The sequence below is a fragment of the Argiope bruennichi genome, chromosome 6 (genome assembly GCF_947563725.1).
Source record: "Argiope bruennichi chromosome 6, qqArgBrue1.1, whole genome shotgun sequence".
Taxonomy (NCBI): Eukaryota; Metazoa; Arthropoda; class Arachnida; order Araneae; family Araneidae; genus Argiope; species Argiope bruennichi.
The window spans coordinates 128,958,717-128,978,628 of NC_079156.1; the positions used below are offsets into that span (position 1 = coordinate 128,958,717).

At 29.7% G+C, this 19,912-nt stretch overlaps 1 protein-coding gene across 1 annotated transcript in view; it reads right to left on the minus strand.

Annotated features, from left to right (window-relative positions):
- Positions 1-19,912, minus strand: part of LOC129972881 (acid phosphatase type 7-like) — a 105,951-nt gene that overhangs the window by 60,095 nt on the left and 25,944 nt on the right. The window contains exons 3-4 of the mRNA XM_056087187.1: positions 19,718-19,900; positions 5,823-5,848 (exon numbers count right to left, since the gene is read on the minus strand). Of these exons, the coding sequence (XP_055943162.1) occupies positions 5,823-5,848; positions 19,718-19,900 (209 nt within the window). The remainder of the gene's footprint in view (positions 1-5,822; positions 5,849-19,717; positions 19,901-19,912) is intronic.

Below are 19,912 nucleotides of genomic sequence, written 5' to 3' on the forward strand. Positions count from 1 at the left end.
AAAGGTGAATTTTTTCTTTAAAAAAATGAACTCCGTATTAATAATTTAACAGCATAAAAAGTAAATAACCTGGTCACCGAGTGCGGCTAGCTTTTGAAACTTTTATATACGAGAAAGAAAAAAAAAATATTTCTTAAATAACGGCTCAGCATAAGACCATATGTCAGCACCTTGTAATTCCCCAAAACGTTTATTATGTATTTTCCCCGTAATTCGGAAGTTACAAAACATTCATTTGTAATCCTGAATACTTCATAACCTCATTAACTGTTCATCCTGAAATTCCGACTTTCCTCCTTCAGTCCAAATCCCTGACGCACGCCGGAAGTTAACAATCGATGCATGCAGAATTCTCACGGAAAGCCAAAGAATAAAGAATTAGATTTTTATTGTGTATTTAGAAATAAAAATACAGTAGCGACGGATTAAATAGAATTCTGCCTTTTTTTATCACATTATTAAAAAAAAAGTGGGTTAAATTTTTCATGAAAGAATTGAAAAGCAGATTTACGCCTGAAGAGCGGATTTTTAAAATTTAGTGGACTCCATTTTTAACATCTGAACAGATTTTAACAGAAATTAGACGCCTTTGGTGATTAGCTTGTTTGTCCAGATTAGTGACTTTTTAGGCAATTACAGGATTAACATAAAATGCACATATATATGTTATTTTATAAAAATAAATTATCTTTGTTGTTTCATACGATTTGATAGATTGATACGAAAAAGTGCATATACTACAAAATAAAAGAGGGCATGAGCGGAGGTAATATTTGACATAGCCCGCAAATTTTGTTTTAATTTATGTTTGAATTCCAATATAACAATTAAAAACATTGTTACTGACTAGCACATCAAAACTGTGCAGATCGTCCAAAAATTCGCTTCTAGATACCAAAAATGGTAACAAATAAATTTTAAGAATTGGAAAAAAAATTGGCGACAAATCACCTCAAAATATTTTAATTTTGCCGACCGTACATTAATTTTAAGTACAGTCGTATCGTTATGACTCTCCTGTGGAAATTGATATCATATTTTCTATAGCAATTACTCTACAAAAAAATTATCTTTGATCTTTTTTTATCTTAAGACTCAAAAAAATTATCATTTTAATAATATCAATTTCATTTCTGCAGAATTTTTTTTTTATTAATCATTGATTTAGTAGTAGGATTTTCACTTTCGCTTTTATTTCGTAATATGTATATTTTTAATTTACAAGACACAAATTTAATTGAATTCGTGTTTTTAACTCATATCAAATAACAAATGAATCATTTAACAAACTAAATATCGATAAACTGTGCGAAAGAATTGATTGCCAAAGATGGAAGTACATGTTTACATCTCTGTCTATAAACGCAATATATCAAAAGTAACATGATCCTGAGCGGAGAAAATTTATTATGTTTAATTGTAGATATATATTAGGTTTTGGGCGGAACCTTTCAATGAACAGTTGCCGTTCTATTCACTCGAATATGAATGCGAAAAATGAAAAACGCAATTAGTTATACTACGGATTCACAACTTCAATCATTACAACCTTCTGCTTCAGAAACCTAATATATAGCAACTCACTTCATCCTCAAGGCATTGTATATTTCCGAAGATGACCAGCGCACGTTCTTTAGGAAGAAGTTTTATTTACCAAATAAGAACTTTTGAGAAGAAAAAAAAAACATCTGTTATTAAAAATAAGTCGGCTTTAGCGACCCTCTGGTTCGCCAGAAATGTTTGTTAGATTTAAGGTGGATTTACAGGCGGCCAGTTATAAGACGGTCAGTAGGCAGCGCATGCGCAGAAAGGCTGAAAAATTCTATTCGGTCCATGGCAAGTACTTGTCCCGTGGGGACAACAACATGCCGCTGTATTGTATTTTTTTTCCCTTACTGAGCATGCGTTTGTAGAATTTGGCGTTATTTTTGGCATGAAAAAATTGATCACTCATCATAGATTAATTTTGACATTATTTTCTCATTGTTCTTTCTGATGCGAAGATGTGTTTGTTTGTTTTTTTCCGTTTTATTTGCCATTTTTTTCTATAGTTTTCCAAGTTTAGATATGTTGACCTTTTTTTTTTTTACCATGTTTCTTTGTGTTTCTGTTTCTTTGTTTTCCATTTACGTGCCATATTTGGTTGCTGTAAGAGAAGAGGTGTGGCCTGTGGAACGCTAACAAAACATTCATCTTTATCATTAATAGAGATAATTCTACAAAAAAATATGTACCTTAATGAAGATTTTAATATCATATAGCATTTTTGCTGATTTTGCAAAGATACATATATCTTTGAACAAGAAAGTTAAAAAAATTATCTATCACTTTATAATTAGAATTTCAGATTTGAATCTAATTTTAAATTAAATTCAGTTATGAGTTTACTATTTATCGATATGACTGCTAATGTGTATATGGACCTCTTAATTCAAAAAGGCAACAATCTAGATGGGTGAGAATATTTTTCATCGAAATCGTAGATTCGTATCTTGAGAACCAAATTTTTAGTCTGAATAATAGATATAAATTGAGAGTCTATGTCCAAATTTGAATCCAATCCATAAATAAAAAGAGATCCAGTTGGGAAATTCAAATTGCTTCTATTAAATTGACACCTAAGTTCCCTTGCCTAAGTCTGCACGTGGCATAGAAATCCCTATCAGAATCTCATAGCAAAATCACTGAAGGAACAAGATGATATTTATGTATTACTACCTTTATAACAGCATTATAATATTGATTATATTAAAATAAAAATTTATCTAACTAGATTCAATACAAGAAATAACTATTCTAATAACATATGAGAAGAAAATCGATTTACCACAAAAATTTAAATTATTAAAAATGACCAAATGGAGCATCGTCAACTTGCCCCCACTCTCCCATATATATATATATATATATATATATATATATATATATATATATATATATATATATATATATATATCCTTGACCTCGCCTTCTAAGTCACGACATTCGGTCTTAATCAGCCCTCTTATAACTTTAAAACAAATTTGAACTAAATTAATCAAATTAATCCTTACATTCACTTACGGAAATTATACACCAATTACTAAAAAATAAAGATAAATATACGTCAGTCTAATGAAAAGAAAACTAATTTTTTAATTAAGTAATTATTAAAAGATTGATAAAAAAAATCCTGATAACAATGTTTATAAGCTATTATTTAGTTATAATGAATTAAATAGTGCTGTTACCTTCTTTTATTGTCTAGGTGGCCACACATATATTTGAATTAAACATGAGTATTTTATTTGACGTTTTTTAGACAATTTTTATATTTTTTCATGAAAATTCTTTTTAAATTCTAATTTATGTTCTTTATTATCTATCTAAGTCATTTTGATTTTCTCCCACTGTCTTTCATCTTTGTGGATTAGTGGAATTAGTGAAAGTTAAATAAACGATTCTGTGCTGGAAACGCTGAGTCACAGAGATTCCACTCCAGTTAAAAAAGCATTTCTGCAGAGAAAGATCCTATGAATCAAGTGAAGACTGCGTGAAATCCGTGTAAGGTCTACTGTTTGCACTAAATAAAATTTTGAAACTAAATTATTCTTTTCTAAATGAATTTAGAATCGCATTGTCTTTTGAAGTCAAACTGAAACCAAGCATAAGTCAAACTCAAGCATTAAGAAAAGGGTGACACCGCAAGGATGTCAACAAAATTCTTCATTAATAAAGCATCTTAAAAAATATTTCTATATATATTTGTGTATTCTTTGGACATGTATGCGCGCGTGTGTGTGTATATGCGTGAATGTGTGTGTGGGCGCGTTTGTATATGTTTGAAATGATATATATATATATATTAATTTAATTTAAATTTTAATTAATCTACTAATTTTTATCTTCAATTAATCCATATTAACTTCATTTTAAAATGTTCTCGTATTCCCTGATCCAATTCTCACTTTTTTTATTCCATTATTTATAACACGTGCTTAGCAAAATTGCTAACTCTGTGGTTCCCACACCGCGTTCGAAAGAATTAAAAAAAACCTTACACATGCACATATTTTTAAGAGATTCTAAAGATTCCCTTGCCTATGTTGCCGAATTGGCCTATGTTGTTATCGAATGGTAAAGATATCCCCATCAGAATCTCATAGTAAAATCAGTGAAGTTACAAATTTCTCTCTCTATTGCTTTTGGTTGTGATGTGGACATACTCAACGAAATGTCTACATCGCGTCGCACATAATGTATGCAACTCTTTTTTTTTTTTTTGTCAAATATAATTTCAGATTACATCATTCAACTTTTTCATAATTACCATGAATTTTCATAGTTACAATGGAAATGAGCTTAGCTCAGCTAATTACTAGAGATGCAAAATATTTTTAGATATGCTCTAAAGGAGATTCACTATGTCATAAAAAAATGCATTCATTCAAAGGGAAGAAGATATAAAATAAATCAAAAAATAGATTTTAAAAAAAAGTTAAATTGAGCAAAAAAATTGGCTTAACCGTTGCTAGATGGTTAATCGTTATGAAAATTGAAAATTGATGCTTATAGCTTCGAAAACAATTATCTTACGAAAATTGTCATTGTGTTAAGACTCAAAAAAATTACTTTTTACTGATATCTACTTCATTTCGGTATAATCCTTTCCTTTAATTTTATTAATATTTTTAATTCATTTCAATGAACAATGTTTTAAGATATTACGATAATGGAATTTAAACTTATTCATCAGAACATTCAATCTATTGCTTTTATCTTGATTTCTTAACTGGATGTTCACTTCCGCTTATATTTCGTAGTATATACACTTTTTAATTTGTAGTAAACTCATTCAAATAAATTCTTGTTAATATAAAAATTTCTATTACTTTTATAAATATAAGTTATTCAGTTTCTGTATTCATCAACCCTAGAATGCATGACTTTTCATTTCTTTACGAGAAAAATGCACGTGCTTTGAATAGCTGCATATAATGTAAGAAAATTATTTAAAAAATTTAAGTTCATTTTTTCTGGTGAAATTTTAACAAAACAATTGAAATGTGCCAGTTGATTACATGGTGAATTAAACAATATCCCGGGAACATAAATCGTGTTTTGAACAATTCTGCAATAAAAATCCCTTTATATCTATATATATTTTTACAAGGGAAATAAAATATTTTGATAACATTTTTAATGGTGAAATTATTTATACAACAGACAACCTAAGTATTTTTAAAAGTTTCCAGTTTAAATCTAATTCTAGTTCCACTGTTGTCACATATCGGTGTTTTCTGTAAATGTTTATCAAAATGCATTTAAAAAAGGTGCTCCAATCACTCATATTTGCCCTTTGAAACCATCATGTGAAAATATAAATACGGAATAAAAATATAAAATATAAATATGGAATAAAAATTTAAAATATAAATATGGAATAAAAATATAAAATATAAATATGGAATAAAAATATAAAATATAAATATGGAATAAAAATATAAAATATAAATATGGAATAAAAATTTAAAATATAAATATGGAATAAAAATATAAAATATAAATATGGAATAAAAATATAAAATATAAATATGGAATAAAAATATAAAATATAAATATGGAATAAAAATTTAAAATATAAATATGGAATAAAAATATAAAATATAAATATGGAAATAAAAATGGCTACACGATGTATTAAAGGGTTAAATCCAACAGAAATTTTAAAAATGGGCCAATTTTTAAGTCAAACTGATTATATTTCGACTGAAGAATCATAGCAAATGAAGTGTGTTGCGCAGGATAAAACAAAAAAGAATTCCAATAAAATAGGAACTCACCGTATGCAGATCGTAGGCAATATCACCTGAAAGAAAAAAAAAGCAGATATATTTGTTAAACGTTTATTTTCATAACAAATCTTTATAACTTTCTAAATGTTTGAACTAAAAAGGCATAGATTAGTTTGAAAACAGAAAGAAAACACATCCAGAATTAAAAAGCAATGTATAAAAACAATAAAAAGAAACAGTTACATATAAACAGCTGCTAATACACATAAATAAAAACATCTCTTCAATATCATTGCCATTATTTACTGATAAAGTATCGTTATAAGGATTTATATTTATTCTTCCGAAAAGGCCATATAAGATAAGACAATAAGATTCCTTCCATATTTTTGTCTGTTTATCGTAATGAATGTAAGATTTTTATAGCACAAGATCCTTGTTTAGTATAAGTTATGCCGTTATTTATCGTAATAATAAATATCTTGGATCATTTAATGTTCTCGTAAATCTATATAAATATTTCTCTTGTCCGGTTTCCATGAAATTCCTTATTTAGTTATAGGATTTGGCAACAACTATACAGAAATTGATGAACCAATGATTTGCCTTTCCAAACGTACACAAGCGAGTTCTATTTCGACTGGGCTTTCTTTTCTATGAATGAAACAAATTTTAGCCGTCTTGTTAAATATTATGGAAATAATGAAAGAGAACGACTTCATTGTTGAAATGAATCAATTGGAAAAGTTTTGAAATGCTTTCCGCCAAAAGAAAAGAATTTGTTTCAAAAGCAAACTCAATGCGCGTGCATAATAGTGTTTAAGATGTTCGAGAACATGAACATAAAACTTATAAACATGATAGATACGAATTTCAAAATTCGAACTGTGACTATATTAATTTTCTATAAACATGCATCAATTGTTTTAGAGAATTCTTAGAATCATCAACATATTGATTACATACGTAACAACAAGAATGTTTTTAATCTCGAAATATTGTATTTATCTTACAATATTTCGAGTAATCCTCTTACACTTTTATAATTTTTTTAGTTTTTTATTTTTTTTTATTTGTCTGTTGGATGGATGGATATTGGATTTTTATGTCACAAGAGCAAAAACTGGCTATGCTGCGCCTATTTGTCTGTTGGACTTTTCTTAATAGATGTCTTCAATATATATATATATATAAAAAAGAATTTCTTCAGGACAAACAAATTTGGTTTACTCTAATCAGGTTGGAATGCATCAAAAGAAATCAATTTAAGAGTTTTATTGAATCTTAAAATAGTTTTTTTCATTATAATTTCGCTAAAATGGCGCATTCTTATCTATAAATCTAAATTATTGTCTTTATGACTTTATTTATCTTAAAACTCTAATTTACTATTTTTTTTTACTTTAAGCTTTTTTGTCTGTTTCATGCAATTGTTGAATTTGTGTTTAAAATTTTTATTGTATCAAGAACAGGAGTTTTATTATGTATAATAAGTTTAATCGGTTTTGATCTAAATTAATGCATCGGAATCAAATCAATTAAATTCAAGCATCATTTCTTTAACAATAAACTGTGCCATGATGGATTGTACCTTCATTTTAATGACAGAAGTCAGTAGAATTTGTGTGTTATTCAATTCTTGAAGGAATGAATGGATATCCAATGCTTGGACATCTTCATTCCACAAGAATTGGCTACGCATTCTCCCTGAAAAGTGGCAAAACTCTTATTCGATCATAAAACAGTGTTGCTTAGGAATGAAAACCAAATGTAATATTAGCAATAATGTTACTTAAAATCAGAACGTTTCAGATTCAGAACGCTTTCGACTCATAAGAAAAGTCTTTGGCCTTTTATAGTAAGGATATATTCCGAACAGAAAAAGACAAAAATATATTTTGCACAAAATTAACCTTCTATAAATTGTATATAAATTTAAAAAATTAACTGGTTAGCAAAGATTAAAGAATAAACAATTAGATAGGAAATAGTTAGGTAATTTTAAAAGGTCTTTTTATCTTAAAAATACTTATTTACCTTTGACATTATATTAAATTTGATTTGTATGCATTCACACATTTTCTAGAATATTTTCTAAAAATATCATACGAGCTAGAGTTAAAGATGTCCAAATATTATAACTTTCAACCATTTTTAAATTGGTAGCCAAGTGCTCGTCACACCTTTGCTCGTCGTGAAATTTTGGCAAGTGGTTACGCAATTAAAAAATTGCTATTAAGGCTTCCTTAATAAAAAAAATGCATCGAAAATATGATCGATAAATGAAAAATAAAATCGCAATGAATGAAATAGGCTAACAAGTAATTATAAATACCAACTAATAACACTCGGCGAGGTATTTGGCTGTTAACCCCATGCCAGCGATTAACCGCCAACGGTCTTATGCTAATAGGCTTTTTCGTAACTAATGTTTGCCTTTCCAAGCAGTTAATACATAAACACTTATCCAATTATAAATTCAAAGTGACATTTATAAATTCCGAAACAATACAATAATACAGAGAAGTGTAGTCTACGCTTTGAAACAATAAGTTATTGTTACTGATGGTACTTTACAAGCCCGCTGACAATTATCTGTCAGCGATTTCAACCGAAGTGAACGTCTCTTGTTTTTCCAGAAGCGCCAACTCGGGTCAAGAGTACGACTTAGCTCCTTCATGCGTCACATTCGCTTGCACAATCCCTTTTTACAAGGGGGCGCATTCATACACCTCACAGATAGAACACAGAAGAAGAAGAACCATGCCCGAACCGGGACGCCCAGACCACGGAGAAGTCGAGCTACCCCTATGCCAGGACGCCGGCTTAACAATCTAGTCAGAGTAATTACAAGAATGGTCTGTAGAAATTTTTGCTTCAAAAGTTTTTCACTCTGTTTTACTCTGACATATACTATTTTTCTGAAATAAGGCTTATTTTTAGTACACAATCCTGGCGGTTTTCTCCCTGGGAACTGTTCATTTATTGGCACCTTTATCAGCAATTAATATGTCACTATTCGGATGCTCAACGAATGGTTCGTTCTGTAAGGACATTAAACTGCAACTGTTCTATTTTTTGAAGAAACTAAAACGTCAAATTCAGACTGATAAAATCATAATAAATTGAAGAAAAATGACGAGTTCGTTCTTGTTTTATTCCCCATGTGTTACCGACGGATCACATGCTCGAGATCTTCGTGCTCTTTAGACATCTTCTTTTGTTGCCATGTGATGCGATTTGTTTTAACTTTACTTCTAATCAAATATTTCCAATAAATCTACCATTTATTTTCAGTAGCGGGTAATTCGAACGTTAATTCATTAACCATACATCATCATCATTGAGCAGCAGGATTTCACAAAATGAAACATAAGTTGATACAAATCGTTCCCTTCAGAAGAATGAAAAATAAAAAAGTAATAAAATAAAATTATTCTTATTCAGTTGCATGAGAGTTGTTAAAATAAAGTTCTTGATTAAAATATAGCTTCTGCCGTTTTCTTGCACACAATGGTATTATTCATATGCTTAGAAGAGTAGGCGCCAGAAATCGTTTGGCAATGCGCATGTGCAGAATACGTCTCGCTTATTCTTCTTTTAACGAAATGTCGATGTTCCATCATCTTCTAAACTTATGACCATAGAAGAATAGATTCCAAATTTTAAAATAAAATATGTTTTAAGATTTTATTTTTGTTTAAAAATAAATGCCTTAACCTATTTTTCTCATTGGGAGTTATATGAACCTAGATTGAATTTTTGTATTTTATAGATAATTTTTACAATTATTTTTTATAATTTGAATAAAAATAATGCTGAAAATTTAAATCCAACATATAACTTGTAAGTTGGAACGAAACTCTATCGTAAGTCAAGAAGAATTTGTGCTTCATGTATTTAAGTATTTACATCAATAATCAACAGATTTAAGTCGGTTTCTTTCGTGCTTTTAGAATAATTTACCATTAGTTTAACAAAAAATTTCTATTTTAATCCCGATATCCCTCATTCTTTTAAAAAAAAGGTTTCTTTTAGAAAATCCAAGGAAGTAAACAAAACCGAAACACTTTTATAAGCTTCTGAAGATTATTTGTCAGGTGCTTCTTTTTAGAATGGGCTATGTGAAGGAAAGTTTGAAGATACTGACGAACATATTTTCGCACATCCTATTATATTACAAAAACAAGAAGCAGTGTTCAGAAATATTTAGAATATACAATATTCTAATGCCATATTTTTGGAAATTAATCATTAACTGCAATTAATAAAAAACAAAATATAAAAAGTTTTATTAAAACCATGCTTTAAAAGAAAACCTACTCAGTATTCTTTTTAAAAATTAGTCACTGCCATGAAAATGATTTACATAAATAAAAAGTATTGTTGCAAAATATTCATAAAAATTTATTAATAAGTCTATTCAAATTAGGGTAAAAAATATACAGTAATTTATCTAATATCATAAAAAAGTTTTTTTTATATGATGTAAGATTTATTTTTGAGTTGCAATATTTTCAAGAAGGAATGAAAGAAAAACGCCAAAATTTCCTTCAATTTTTAATTAGTCAACATTTTAATTAAAATTTGGAAAAGTAGCTCCTAGGTGCACATTCTCATCCTTCAAATATTGTTTGTACAGAATTTTGTAGCTCTTGTTTCAGTGATCCGTAGCATGCTGACACACATTCATTCATATAAACATACACAAATTCTCAGTTATTATTGATAGATATAATGAATTACTAAAAATTAAAGTTTAGGAAATAAATTAAATAAAAATTTCTTCATTTCAATTTCCTATTTATTATTTCTATTTAAGAATTTAAAAAAGGGGCCATTTTTTCAATGTTTTCGAGGCTTTATTTGAAGCAAAATAAGTTTTAAAAAACCTCTGTAATAATAAATGCAAGTATTTCTAAAATCAATATTATATTTTTATACAAATAAGGCTACAAGCATTTCATGAAAAAATCTAAATTTTAAAACAATTTCATAATCATTAAAACAGTTTACGTAAATATTTTAATGGAATTGATGGAAATGTTGACCAAATTCTGATTATATATTCAGCGCACTATTTATACATCTCAAAGATTTATTCTCGAGTTAAAAATATTTTCTTTTCCGGAAAAAAATATGAACTTCATAATGATGTCACTACTTTTAATAGCGACGAAGTCTTCATAAGTATTTCCAGCTAAATGAGGATAACAAAAAGTCACCGAAAAAACTTGCATATCTATTATTACGTTAAATTTGGCCATCCAATCGCCGAAATGATAACAAATTTTGTATTGTTACTCTATTAATAGGCTTTCTACTGGATGGCATCCACGAACGCAGTTCATCTGTTAAAGAAACCTAACTGTGACTGTAACCTTTCCATTTGCAATGTCAAGTAATTAGGGTATCAATTTCCTCCAACCCATTGTTCTCATTACTGAAGATGAAATGGAAAATATTTGGAGGAAAAGCAAACGGCCCATTGTTGAGAGTAATCGCGGTTAAGTCATCGACGAGCATTCCTGACAGCACTTACCGAAAAGAATAAAGAAAAAAAGAAAGAGAAGCGCTCGTAATCGATGCTCTCTGTCTGTTGGCCTCTCTTTTTCTTCCTCTAACGAGAAAGCAAACCATTTATTTATTGGACCGACTTAATAGATCTCGATAATGAACAAGTTACTGTCCATTTGTTTTGAAATAGTATGCAATACTTAATAAATGGCTCGGATTATTCAAATGCAAATTGCTTTTTTTCTCTCGAATTTAATATACCAAGTGTTATTCTTGTTAATGGTTTTAGGCTGGCATATTTTCTGTAAACAGATTGATCCAGCCATATTTCTAATCGCTGTACAAAGCAGACAGATGGACTACCGCTACCACATTTAGTATAGTATTTACTAGGGACTCCGTGTAATTACTATTATTCCTTTAATTTGTATTTAGTTATTTATTTATTATTTTTATTTTTCTATTTATTTATTATTTATATTTTTTCTGTTATTCTATTTACTTATTTTTTTATTTATTATTTCTATTTATTTTCTATTATTCTATTTACTTATTTATTTATTATTTCTATTTTTTTCTGTTATTCTATTTAGTTATTTATTTATTATTTCAAATTTTTTCTATTATTCTATTTACTTTTATTTATTATTTCTATTTCTTCCATTATTTTCTTTTAACTTATTTATTTATTTATTCTATTTTTTATTATATTAATTATTTATTTATTTATTATTTATATTTTTATTTCTATTTGACAATTAATTCTTTAATTTTATAAATTTTTTTCAAAATAATTTTAAATTCAACTATGCCAGTGTTTTTATTGCTGACATGAAATGCAATCCAGTTTTATTACTTCATCAAACCTTTCGTCTGCATGCTATTGCCAGGATTAAAATTAGGATTTATAAAAATTCTTTTTGTTGGGCTTTAATTTTTTTTTTTAAAAACTGATGGTAACAGAACCATATTTATTTAGTAACTATTTTTATTTTTTCTACTTATTTATTATTTCTATTTTTTTTATTATTCTATTATCATGTGAGAACATGGTGTTATTTTCGTTACGGGGGATTTTGAATAATTGAAGGAAACGAATTATTGAAGCTCAAAATCGCGTAGGCAATGAATAAAGCATAAATGATAATTTTCATCTTCATCTGCTTCACCTGTTTTTACCAGTATTGCATTATTATTATGTATGCTTCTTTGAAAGCAGATGCGTTTTTAAAAGGTTGACCTGCTGTAAGAGACATGGGGTTTTCATCATAGTAATCCTTTCAGGGCTATAGAAGACCCCCCCATGGAGTCATCTACTGCGCATGCGCAGATATTTTTCGTTATATCTCGTAAACTACATATGTTAGAGATATGGGGTTTTCACTTAGAAGTACCCCTGGGGTCCTCTAAACCCTCGACAATTTTGGACCCCTTGAGCATGCACAGTACGGATTTTGCTTATTATTAGTCAAATCAATGTCGGATCGATACCATAGAGTTCCCATGGATCTCGGGATGTCTATGACGTAAATTTCCGGTCAGACCGGAAGTTGTTATATCTCGGATTCTATGCAACGTGGAGACAAGTGTGACCCGTCTAAACACTCGTCTCGATTAATAGAGACGAATGACATTTTTTACCAAACTCTGGTCTCTATAAGGTCTGAGATCGGGTCTCGAAATTTACAAATTCGAGTTACATTGCCTTTGCTCATATCATTGGATAGTACTCGCGGAAATGCACGTAACGATACGAGTTTCACGTTGCTACTCAGAGTGATTCACGAGTTAAAATTAGAAGTTGTAAAAATTTGAATTTTCGAGCGAGGTTTTCGACCTTGTTTTTTGAAAAACACTCCTTACGACTGGCATCAATGCACTATACTTGATGTTCTCAATCGAACAATACCACATTTACGTCGCCTACGTTATTAGGAGCCAGGAAACGGAAACGAGAACGGAAAAAGAACATGATGTTGCTTTGGTTGGGGGAATTGAAGCTAGAAATCGCATGGGCAACTAATAAATCATAAATGGGGCATCCTAAGCTGGATGAAGACTTGCAAAGAAAAAAAAGAAAGGGAACGAATCAGCAAACTGAGGCCTGAACAAAACCTTCAATCAACAAAAACGAATGATGAAAATTTAAAATTAGAAGCAGATCGAATTAAACATGAAAGTAAAATAGATTTACAACGGGAACGAAGAAAGCGTAAACTTGTGCAGTGTGTTGCAGATTCTCAATCGCAACACTCAACTTCAAACACAGAACGTGTCCATTTGGATTCTGAATCACAACTGTCAACGTTGTAAGCAAAACGTCTCCGTTTCGATTCTGAGTTTCAAATATCTCTTTCTAGCTCTAAGCAATTCATCGAAAAAAATGTTCTCACATTGAAATTTGTGATAGAAGATTCCAATTTATTAATTTATTGTTAATATTTTTTTATTTCTATTCGATTACTATTTCTTTAATTTCATTAAATTTTCAATATATTTTTAATGAAATTTGTGCCACTGCTTTTTATTGATGTCGTGAAACTCACATTAACTTGACTGCTTTGTCAAATCTGCTGCCTAATTTAAAATTAAGATTTAAAAAATTCTTTTCGTTGAGCTTTAGTTCCAAAACATAACTAAAAGATAAATAAACAAAGCATAACAAAATCATTCAAAAAAAAGACGCTCAAATGTCTTTCCTTTAAAAGTACATGGATCTTAAGTTTCTGAAGTTAGGATTATTCTAAAATTCTCAATAGCAAAATGATTTTCTTAAAAATCAGAATGATACTGAATGCAAGCGTATTCTTTTAAAGTTCATATAATTTTTGCCAGTCTCTAGATTTTCCAAATGAATTTTAGCAAGTAGATTGATTTTATTAACTTATATTTTTAACTATTGATATTTAATTTATATCTAAAGACATCTTTAAATGTACTTGACAAATCATGTTAATATTTTCATATTCTTTCATATATTTAAAAGAAAGATACGTTGTGACCATCAAACTTTTCTTAAGTTCACATTTTAGTTGCCCGAGATTCCGAAATTTTCCACGCTTGATTCCTGATGGGCCATAAACTATCATCTTAATTGCTTTTTCTTCAACTTCAAAACAAGTTGTCTTTTAACTGGATAAAGTCTTCACCTTCAAAGAGGAAAATATATATAGTCCACCTATGCTACTAAAAAAAGAAGCGACGATTGTATTTTTCCTTATTAAATCCTTGTTGGAAACCTGTTAACAGAATCTAATTTCTAATTTAGCACTTCGCGAGTCGTAGCCTGCAAACATCTTGAAAGTTTTAGAGGCATTTATCCTTGCAATTAAGTTGTATGGAATATATTAGAATAATTTTCAAATCTCGTCAATCTAATTATGTGACAATGGCGCCAATTTGCGAAAAATATATCGCCTTTAGAAGTGCTAAAGGTTAAAATTCCATTTGGTTTAAATCAACTAATTGATTCTTTATATCGCCAAATAAGGCCAACTAGCCTAATATGCAAGAATGTTTTAAAGGTAAATAAAGAGATAAATCGGCTGTAATTAAAAATTAACTGAATTTTTTTTAATTTTTTGGAAGATTTCATAATTTTTTTGAACCTTTATAGATTTATGTACAGTCTTTACGAAATCATATTTTTTAACTTGCTAAGAGCTGTAATTACTTCGTTACTTTCAAAATGCTGTATGTTGAAAATTATCTCCACATTTGAAACTTCATTTCAGAATTCTCTCTAAATTTGTGCAGATGCATTTTTTCCAAGATGATTGAATGAAAATTTGAAACAGATTTACAATTGCAGTCATCAAATCGCATACCTAATTTCATGCATTTCAGTCACTGCGTTTTTGAGTTATCTTGTTTACATGCTCAGAAAGTATAGACCGACAAACGATCAACCCTTTCTTGGATTTGGCTCAAAATTCGATAAGTGTCTATTTTATAGATAGTAAATCTGCGCATCGAATTTTATTCATCTAGTTCTCTTCGTTTTGAAGTCATCTTTGACACAGACAGAAAAACAGGCATAAGGCCAAAAACATGTTGTTCAAACTCAGGAACGTCTAACACGTTTTTTTCTTCTTTTTTTACGACTGCAATACTTTCCCTCTTTCTTCTTTTTTGTTGAAGTCGGCGACCCTGCCATCATTGCACAATACTTTCCTTATATTTCGCACAGGAGAAAGTAAAAACTATGATGTAAGCGCACACAATATATAACAAAAAAGCTATAAATAACTACAGCAAAAAGAAAGGCTTTCACAATATTACCTATTTAGTTGCTTTCCTAGGAAATGTTGAAGAGAAGGGACGATATTCTTCGCTTACAAAAAATATCAGGCCAATTCTATTGGGACGCTTAGTAATTAATCACTAAAGGCCGAATTCGTATGCCTATTTCTGTATAATGATGGTTAAGGGACATCCAGAGGACTAAATTTATAACTTTTTTTCCTCCAATTAATGCTTTTCATCCATATTAGGCCACCCAGTAAAATAGTGAAGATCAAATTATGTGTGTGTGTGTGTGCGTGCGTGTGTGCGTGTGCGTGTGTGTGTGTGCGTGTGTGTGTGTGTGTGTGTGTGTGTGTGTGTGTGCGTGTGTGCGTGTGTGCGTGTGCGTGTGTGTGTGTGTGTGTGCCTAATTTTGCAGATACATGAACGAAAAGAATAAATTTTTGAAATTTACTTAATTTTGAAAAAATTATCTTGAATAAATTAACTTAATTTTGAAAATGATTTTACACGGGAGGCATACTATGTACACGGGAGCAACGATGATAAAATGGAGCCTATTTACATCGTGATTTAAGAGCAAAGTGTCCGAAATGTTTCCCTTCAGTGCTTTTATGATGAGATTCTGATAAGGATTTCTTTGCCACATATCTATTTGGCAGGAAAATCTTTAGTATCTTTTTGAAAAGATGTGCAGGTGTTAAGGATTTTTATTCCTTCGTTCCTGATATAAGAATAATGGAGTCAGCAGCTTTATTAAGCACCTGTTAGAAATAATCAGATAAAAAACAGTGGCAACTGGATTAGGAAATAAGAGATAATTGTAGAATGAAGTTAAAATGGACTAATTTAAGATAAAAATTAGGATATATATATATATATATATATATATATATATTGCAAATTAACTTTATATATATATATATATATATATATATATATATATATATATATATATATATATATATATATATATATATATATATATATATATATATATATATATATATATATATATATATATATAAAGTTAATTTGCAAAATCATTCGTATTATTTATCGCCGAATATCAAAAGTCATATGTAAACAAACCGCTGTACAAATGTTTCAGATTAGACATTTTTACAGCTGCGTTTAATTCAATGTTTGGCAAAATAATGAAACTACGATTTCTTATTGGAAAAACTCTCTGGGGAAGATTCCAGAATTCCATTAAGTGAAAGGAAACAAGATGTAAAAGAAATGAAATGGATGTTTAGTAGAAAGTTTATTCGAGCGCAAAAAATAGGCTGAACCATCGCCAGATGAGGAATTGCAATGACTTCCCAATAGAAATAAATGGCCATATCTTCCAAAAGTATTATCTCACAAAAGTAATGTTTGCATTAACTTTAATGATATCAATACATCTTCTTAATGACATCAATTTCATTTCTGTGCAACTTATTTTCCCTTTTTTTTAAAATTAATCCTCAAATCTAACAAAGGTTTTAATGTTGTGATTAAATTCAAACTCATTCATCAAACTGTTTCAGTTTGCTTCTGCCAAACTTGAAACTAGATTTTTTTTTAAATTGTTTTCTTTGGATATTACTTAGGTTTGAAATAGGGTTTTCATTTCCCCTTTTTTTATAGCATATACATTTATAATTGACGCCGACAGTAATTTGTAACATTTGATTTAATTAAATTCATGTTTTTCTGTTTTATTAATTAACGATGTGATTTTTTTAATAAAATGAGCTTCATATTAATAGTTTAACAAAATAAAACGTCGAATAATCTGGGCAAACAAGCAGTTAGCCAAAAAGCGTCTAATGTTATAAACATGTCCTAAATTCTATTCAAACCCAAAATACTAAATATTCCTGTCTCAACATGAGTAAGATACGAACCAAATCCAAAGCGTGCTTTCTTTGGTCCATTCTGTCAGATACCATTCCAGCTAACATTACCTAACTATTTTTTATGTAATCCCTTCAGAAAAAAACTTGAAACAATGTAGCGTATTTCACCATTCTTTATTACAGCGAGTGTCTTTATTTATAAAAACGCAGCCACGGACACTAAATTTATGCTTGTTGCCATAATGTTTGGCCTGGCAGACATTCGTCTTGTGTATTTTTGAATAAAGAATTACTAAACGTATTTCAAATGAAGCAGGTATTGTTCGCAGTAAATTTGTTTCCTACTCTAAGCGGACATTTATTTAAATGCATCTCGAATGACGTGTCTATTCTTCAATTCAACTGAGAATTAATTCACAATATAATATTAAAAAAGTACACATTTCAAAGTCTAAGCAATGTACCCGTCTCTTTCTGAGTCTTAAATTAAATAAAAGTGTTTATTTTTAAGATGACTCCTTTTTACTTTCTCGTATACGAAGCATGATGTTTGGTATGAAAAGGCTGATTATCTAGTAAAAATGGTCACTGAGTCGTATTCATACTTTGAGTGGATTGCTGTTGAAGATTTAATCTCTTATTATCAATAAATCTCGCTACAAAATATGCACCAAATATATCAACATAGCAAATACCAAAAAAACTCTAGGCGATATGACATCTATTCTTTATTTTACCACATGGCTTAAAAATAGAATAGAATATGCAATAATATCACGTCTAATTCCCGGGATGATCATCATCTCAGCTTTACTGAATAAATTTGGACTTTGTAATAGCCCTGACTGTCTGTCCGGTAACCAAGAAACTGACAATTGAACATATTCTCGTACACTCACGCATTGAAGTATTCAACTCAAAGAGGTCAACCTTTGGGGCAAACTCCGCTTCAATCACCAAGAAATTTCGTCTCTTAAAATTCTAATCTAAAAAAACTGTTTTTAAATAAGCGATTTCTATAAATTTTTCTTAGTTTATTGAAGTTTCTTCATATTAATAAATGACTCTTTGGCATTAAGGAATGACAGCCTTTGCTGCAGTAACCACTACTTTTTTTTTCCTGAAGAACGGAAAAGCCAAAATTTATCAAAATTGGTGAAAGACAGAATATTTGATTGAAAAATTCTACAAAGAATTATTCGTCTTTATATACTATTGTTCTTTCCTAATTTTGTTGCAAATTTTAATTAAAAAACAAAACAAACAAAACTAGCCTCGCGAAAATAAGTTTTCCTTTTCAAGAACAACTTGAATACAAAAAAAAAAAAAAAATAACAAAAGTAAATCATATTAAAAACTTAACCCACAAATTATGAAAAACAAAAGAGAAACACTCCTTAATTCGTAAAAATTGATAAGAAAAAAATAAATAAAAATTGCGATATTTATCATTGACAATTTCTTCTAAAACTTCGCACTCTGAGATAAAACAATGTACATTATGCTGAAAGGATGTTGTAAAATAAGTTGTATGTAGTTGTGTTATTAAAATCATTGACATATTTTTAATTTTTCTTTTAACTTAATTTTTAAAACATTGACAGTGTTTTTCTTAAAAAAATTGCATCGATTTAAATGTACTTAGACGTTATATAGGTCATTCTAAGATTGAAAAAACAAGGTGTTTTACTATAAACACCTATACGAACGTCCATTTAAAAAATACACTATATCAAGCTCCCATTAAAAAAAAAAATATTATGTTGTTTTTGTTTCTTATGGCACTTGCATTGGACAAGCCCGCTGTTCGAAGACAGTCGATTTAAGCCTGAGGGGGAGTTTCTTGTTTCTATAGTAGCGCCATCTGGGGCCAAAAGTACGACTTTAGTTGCACACAGGTCATAACCCTTTTTACGGGGCGGACATTCACGCATTTCATTCACTCATCCACAGATCGTAATTTAGACCTGAATCAGAGAACGATCACCCCTGATCCAGTACCCCCAGTGGTATTATTTTCGACATGGAGGGTTTTGTGACCACAACAGATTTATACGCGCGTCAGCCACCAAGCAGGCGAGGAATCTTCTGCCGTCGGGGTTCGAACTCGCAACCTAAGGAACGCGAATCCAACGCTCTAGCAACCAGGCTATACACATCTATTTATTAATACCTTTTCCATCATCGTCGTCTTTGTATTATTTGAGAACAAGGAATGATGACGAAAGTAATAGTTTGCAGGGTTTATTTTTATCGAATAATAAATTCATTTAAAATGATTGCATATAAACAAATATCACTATTAAGAAGAAAAATTTTGAAAAGGAAACTCACCATTATGCAAAATGAGATCCACAGTCCCATTTCGGGCTTCCTCAATGAGATAAGGGGTGGAGGCTCCGTCCTTATACCCTAGGTCGCCGAAAATTAGGACCCGAGGCCGCCACTCGGTGCCTTTACGAAGGGTGCGAAAATCGAACACCTTGCTGAACACTCGACCGTCACCACACCTATAATCTGAAAATGTCA